The sequence below is a fragment of the Saccostrea cucullata genome, unplaced genomic scaffold (assembly GCF_032062105.1).
Source record: "Saccostrea cucullata isolate Sc308-1 unplaced genomic scaffold, CSIRO_AGI_Scuc_v1 ctg622, whole genome shotgun sequence".
Lineage (NCBI taxonomy): Eukaryota > Metazoa > Mollusca > Bivalvia > Ostreida > Ostreidae > Saccostrea > Saccostrea cuccullata.
In genome coordinates, this window is record NW_026926615.1 from 64,666 (window position 1) to 71,458 (window position 6,793).

The window sequence follows — 6,793 nt, forward strand, 5'->3', positions numbered from 1 at the left end:
CGGGAATTTTAATTTTGAATATTCAATTTCAAATCTGAAAATTTGAAACTTTAAAAAGAGTTTGGAAGTCACAAAATGAGGATTTTTTATGCTGAAATATTTTTTAAAAGAAATCAGTCTGAGCTTTTAAAATTAAGAAATTTAAACTGAAATATTAAAATCTTAAACCTCTTCATCATTCTGAAAATTCGAATTTTGTGACACTCATGTCTATATATGTATGAAACTCATTAAGCAAAAACGGATGATTTTATTGATGGTATGATACATGTATATGTAACAATATAGCAACATGGTCTTGCATTGATTCTACAAAAAAACTGAAGCAGCGTACGATACGACAAATAACACTGCCTGTAAAGGTATGAAAAATCTTTGTTATAAAGGGATAAAATTAAGAGTTGAGCTACTTCATAAAAAGGCTCACTGCGGCAATTCGTATACTAGTATACCCTTAAATCCTGTGCAATTCTAGTTGACTGTAAGTTTCAGTGGTGATGACCAGCGAATTATCTGTCCTCAAATGATTGTTCTCCCTTTGTCTGTTACCAATGAAAATCCTCACGACCGTAAACATAATTAAGAATAAACCAAATATGGAAATGATTATGGAGTAAGGAAGTATAAACTGGACGCTTTTGTATAGTTCTTTGAAAACCATTATATTGAAAACAACGAATTTCACCAGCAGAACAGATTCAAATGTCGCTGTAAAATAATTTTTTAATTATAGTAAGTTTTACAGTCAGTTTAAAAAAAAAGATAAAAATTGCTGAGCCTTTAAGTTTTAAAATGAATTACTCTTACATGCAACAAGCAGTATTATGCCGCTTGTAACAGGCGAAGAGGCAGATGACTCGTTGGAAATGGCATACACCAAAAGAGCCAACCAACCGACTACACCAAGTACGATCGCTAAAACACCGCCTAGTTGTACGTCTATCAAAACTGGAAAAAAAAAACTCGAACATCAAAAAAGCGAATATTTTCTTCAAATTGACTCTCTTTAAAGTTTCAAAGTTTCAATGTTATTTAATGTTTTTTTTGTGTTCTTTCTCTGAAAAGCTATTCTTAGATGTCAAATTATCACATGAAAACTATATAAATTATCAAAAGACAAGGTAATGCAGAGAGAGAGAGAGAGAGAGAGAGAGAGATTTACGGTTGTACGTACTTAGGTATAAAGGTACATCGCCATCGTAAATTTCTGTTGCAGAGCATTCTCCAGACTTTGTAAAGCATACGTAAAAAATGCTGATTGAAAAGAGTTCCTGTCAAGGAGAATAAGCTTTAAATTAGCTTCAGGGGTAGTGAAAATTTATAAAACATGTGGAATGTGGAGAAAATCACTTATCTTCTAAAGTTAATTAAAAAAACATAGGGTCCTGGATATCTTAACATAATTTACTTCAATTAAAATCATTGTATTACCGGAATGGAACCCCATCCAGGAGTTACCAAGGCAACAAGGCAAAGAAAGATACCCACTGCAGACGTAGTCAAATTGATAATTAGCTGCCTAGTAATTGCCATTCCGATCGTTTCTGGAAATATTGATACTTTTTTTTTTAAATAAGCACTAGTCAGAAAATCGGCTTAATCCCTGCTAAGATGCATCTTTATCTCACTAAACTTTTTCAAAACTCCAATTGCTGAATTGTTTCTCTGTCTATCAAAAAAAAATTAATCGCGTCTTAAATTTTTCTGCAATTACTTCTTTTTTTGAATTCTTAAGATTGAAGCTATAATTAAAACTTTTCTTTTACATGTATCTGTATTACAGGATGAAGACTCAGCTGTATGATTGGTTATATTTGACAGTTTATTTCATAAGAATCTAAACCTTTTTCAATAGAATTAACCTATTTTAGCAAGCAATAAGGAAAAATTAATGTACTTAAATTTTTCTGATGGTACAAATTGAAAAGAAAGTAAAACATCCCGGAAATACGTCTAGATATATAAAATTACAAAATAAATGAGAGAAAACTACAAGCATTATTAAGGATGTGTTTGAAAGATAAGTCAACATTTTCATGTTTAACAAGTACGAAATAAAATTAAAATAAAGTTTCCATACACTTTAAATGTATGTAAAGTTGAAAAGTATTGCAACAGGATTGAAATTAATTTAATCACTAATAACTAATGATTACAAAATGTACATAAATAAACATACCTTTTTAAATAATGTGATATGTGTTGTTTAAAATTTTATGTTTATTTTAAAAAGGACAATCTCTTCAAGTGAGAAGGGGATAGAAAAAAAAATGAGGAAACAAAACAATCATTTGACAAGACGTATTTATAGAGTGCTTCATTCATAATCATCCAATAGGATAGATACAGCTGTAGCAGTATAATTATTAATACTTGAAAAATAATTTATTTTCAAAAACGTTCAAAATATTTATGTCCATGGTCTCGTCTACATTCTATCAGTTCATCGGAAATGTTTAAAACCCCAATTTAAAATTCTATTAGAAATACTTCGACTATTGACATACTTTAGATTTAATTACGGTAATAGCACGAACTAATCGATAGATATTTACTTGGTAAATACAATTCATGATACTATATATCTTCTTTGCAATGTTTTTAGTTAAAAAATACAACTATTAAAATTGATAAGTAAATGGAAGATTATTTTACTCCTTATCATTTTTCCAGTTCACCCTAACTTCCTAAAAGAATTTGTAAACAATTTGTAGTTTTTTGAAGGCTGTGGTAATAACTTGCTTGAATTTTATAATTTTACCAAGAACATTGAGGATTGCTACGAGGACGTGCATATGTTTATTTTTGAATCATCAAAAGCAACAGCTTTAATTCACATCAAGTGAGATTTTCTGATTACCTGTTGTCCGTAGTCCGTCCGTGTGTTAACTTTTCACATTTTAAACTTGTTTAATTCTCAAGAACCAATGGCCCAATTTTATTGGGCCAATCCTTGGGTGTAGGGGAATTTAAATTGTTCAAATGAAGGGCCATGTCGCCTTCGAAGAGAAGATAATCAAGAAAAGACAAAATAGGGTGGGATCATTAAAAAATCTTTTTCATAAGAACCACTGGGCCATAAAAGCTAAAACGTATGTGGAAGCATTCTGGGGGTAGTGTGGATTCTAAATTGTTATAATCATGGCCCTTGGACACAAAAGGGAATCCAAGTTTTACATTGAAATATATAGGAAAATTCTTTAAATCGATAAATTCTATAATTCTTAAAATCTTCTCAAAAACCTCAAGGCCATTAAAGCGGAAACTAATGTGGAATCATCTTAGGGGTAATGTAGATTATAAATTGTTAAAATCAATGCCCAGTTGGTAGAGCGGGGAGACGATAGTGAATGGAAAGAAGGATATGGAGATAACAAACAGTATTCAATATCAAAGTCCATAAAACAATACAAAATAGGAGCATAGCAAACACGGACCTCCTAAACATTAGAGGTTAAATCAGGTGGTGCCATGGAGGAGTGACCATCCCCTGCCGACTGGTCACACCCCAACGTGTGCACCTTGTCATGATCGAGAAATAACGGAAAAATCTTCGTCAATTAAGTGTATAAATAATGGACTAAAAATTATATTCAATATCAAAAACGTCAATCAGCATTCGACTCAATAATGAATTGTATTTGCTGACTAGGTCATTGTATCGACCAAAGAACTTACGAAATGATGATTTTAAACGAGACTGCTGATATACGTGTTTCATCAACTTGTTTGTCAAAAATTCAGCTCGTTTTAGAAATTGTTCATACATGGATCATGCACTTGCGTATCGAATCAACTGAGATCTATAAACTCCGTATGCAGGTGATGAAGGTATATTGCTGCACAAGTAAGGAAAGTTGACAATAGAAAAGTTAAAGTCATTACGTTTATCATAGAGCTTGGTTGTTAGATTACCATTAACTTTTTTTTTCAAGTAAAATATCCAAGTATGAAACAGATGTGTCAGACTCTGTTAAAAATATTGTTCTGCTTCGCCTGATGAATCTCCAATGAATATGTTGTCCTGTGAGATGTCTACCAAGTGTTTTACGCCAGACACTTGGCTTGATTCAGACTCTAGCGATAGGCAAATAGGGAACAATGTGTTTGCCCCCACATTAGAATTTCATCTCATGGTAGCTAGTTCATTAGAGAAATAGATTGACGGTATTTAATGTTTTAATTCTTTCACATTTTTTGAAAGATTGATTTACAGTTGTGATATTCCAAATAGGCCCTGCCATTTTAAAAAAAAAACTGTTTATTGAAAACAATACAATCATTGTTATAAAGCTTAACTTCCAATTTCAGTAAACTTTCATTTTCAAATACAAACCTGTCTCTAGTCATTGTCTTATCTCTTATATAGGCGCAATTTTTAGATTTTACAATATTTGTAGATACTGAACGACCTGTTGCAAAAGTTTATACCAAAGGATGCATTTCCATATAATGGTCCGTAGTCGTTGACATTATTGTTTGGAGGGAGGTCATCCAGCATGTCATTAACAGAGTCATTTGGCGACTTGTGAAAAAAGAAAACACGCTCCTACGACGGTGTAAATTTTAAAATTAAACTTGGAGTTTCCTTTGCATAGCATATAGTAATTTTTTCAAGCTTTATGAAGACAAAAGACTTCCCAGAAGTTTAAGCATTAATTGGATAGACTGTTTTAGTAAAGGAAGAGGGATGATGAAAAATGAGATTTGTTCTGTTGCCTTGTGAAAGAAAGTCAGAGAAGAGATGTCCATAGTTGTACAATTTATTAAAAAAGATCGCCAAGTTAAGGACCAAAATTTCTAACCTTAAATATCAATTGTTTGTAAAAAAAAATCCTGATATTATTTTAAAGCATTTTAGAGTAGAAAGGGATTTAGCAAGAGAAATTTTCAAAAATTTATTTACCTGAGCAGAAATTAATTATTGAAGATTGCATTGAAGTCTATAAAAAGAAGTTAGTTTTTTAAAAAATAAAAATATAAATACTTCAAATGTAAAAAAAATTCTGTGATGGAAAAAATGTACTAGATCATTGAGAAAAGAATAAAAAAAACAATTAGAAATAATTTTTTTACCAGACAGAATTTTTCTAAATTATTTTATTGAGTCAAATCAAAGGAAGATAATTCGTCAAGGGCAGGAAAAGGTCATGAATTAGGATATATTGCACTCTTACATTCGTATACCCAAAGATGAAAATTAGTTCTAACTACACTAAGTATTCAGCCAATACATATCTATTATACATTCAATTCCATTGAATCTGACGCTAAAATGGATCGGATACCTTAAAGCTAGAAAATAATTGAATATTTTAACGATAGCATAATTAATAAATCCCTAAAATATTGTTTAATTTAGAGTTTAAACATATATATCATTAAAAAACAAAGCTACATCTGTACCATTCTATATCCATATTGGATAAATGACAGAAGGACTCGATTTGTAGTGGTCACCATGCTTTCTCTGGGATAAGATATCCTTCTCTGGCGATCCTTTTTCTACGATTAGCTCAATTTTGACAAATTAGACCGATCTTCTTTGTATAAGAACATATATATCCCACTTTTTTCAGCCAATCAATTGCTTCAAATACTCGCAAAGAATCGTTTCTTCATGGTGAAAAAGTTTTCTATTTTTGAAATATTTAGCGGTGTTTGATTGACTCACTTAGATATATGGGTGTGTCCTTTTTGCCTTAATTTCCCACGAAAAACATATGATAAGAAGAAAATAAATAAAATGAACATTTCTTCATTGATTTACTTGAAAAAAGAAACAAACAAAATTAAGACACAAACAATCAAAGAGCAGATATTTGGTTTTTAGGTCATGTTTTTAAATCCCTGAATTTAAATTTCTACAGTAACTTTTGTCACCTTTCTGAATAATGAGCACAGATAAAAAGACGCAATCATCTTCATTTACATCCTTTTCTGAACGTCGGGTCAATCCAGTATTTTCGATTTTGGGCTCAGGGGGAGTGAGGGTGTTGCTTATTTTTTTCAAGATAGGAAAGATTGATATTTTTGTATGTCATTTGAGCGATGACTCTGTTAATGACATGAACTTTCCGAAAACCTGCAAATACAGGGTTATTCTCCTTAAAAAAATCAAATATCTACCTTTTCACATTTATTTCTTAGATATATCTGTATTGCTGAAGCAGTTTGAGTTAGTGTATTGGGGGATAGGGGTCTCCATTTTTGCGCCTATAATAAACCATTGGAGCCAAACATCAAGCACATCATGCGATAAATCCTTTGGATTCTCTGGCATGGGATTGCCTTCCAAGTGAGTTAATACTTGCAGGTTTCTATTTTTGGCCCAATCTTTCCACAATTTTATCGCCCATGATTTATTTTGTCTCGTTTTTAATGGCACGGCATTTAGCTTCTTTTCCGCGATGTCCGACGCACTAAGGAGGGCAGAAAACCGGCCGTTTTTTCACATTAAATAGAATCTGAATAGGGATATTCATTAATTGAGTGGGTTAAACATCTTCCCCATCCCAATTTCCCAGTATATCAAAATCGTCTTTAAAATCCATGCTTCCCTGACTGGGTTGTACGTCCATTTTTAAGCAACGCCGCGTGTTCGATTGATTTTCATGAGAATTGGGTTCGATGTGAACACGGAGCGGTAAATTCAAGCATGACATTGTTATGATACTACAATAGGCGGAGTTTATTTTTGATTCATTCATATGATTGTCTGGGGTTCTGTTCTCAGTCAGTAAGATCATATGAAGAGAAAACTTCATCACAAAGAGTGGGCTCCGCTATTACG

The 6,793-nt window shown here is 32.0% G+C and overlaps 1 protein-coding gene across 1 annotated transcript; it reads right to left on the bottom strand.

The window, feature by feature from the left end:
- Positions 1-265: 265 nt before the first annotated feature.
- Positions 266-1,533, bottom strand: LOC134272237 (uncharacterized). Its single transcript, XM_062754487.1, has 4 exons — positions 1,432-1,533; positions 1,175-1,271; positions 808-948; positions 266-708 (listed from the first exon to the last, which is right to left on the bottom strand). The coding sequence occupies exons 1-4, from the start codon at positions 1,531-1,533 to the stop codon at positions 455-457; spliced, it is 594 nt and encodes a 197-aa protein (XP_062610471.1). The 3' UTR covers positions 266-454.
- Between the last annotated feature and the right edge of the window lie 5,260 nt (positions 1,534-6,793).

Coding starts and splice junctions, on each gene's coding strand:
- LOC134272237 (XM_062754487.1), bottom strand. CDS start 1,533: ATGGCAATTACTAGGCAGCTAATTATCAATTTGACTACGTCTGCAGTG. Junction 949..1,174: donor CGATGTACCTTTATACCTAA/GTACGTACAACC, acceptor TTTTTTTTCCAG/TTTTGATAGACGTACAACTA. Junction 709..807: donor CATAATACTGCTTGTTGCAT/GTAAGAGTAATT, acceptor ATTATTTTACAG/CGACATTTGAATCTGTTCTG.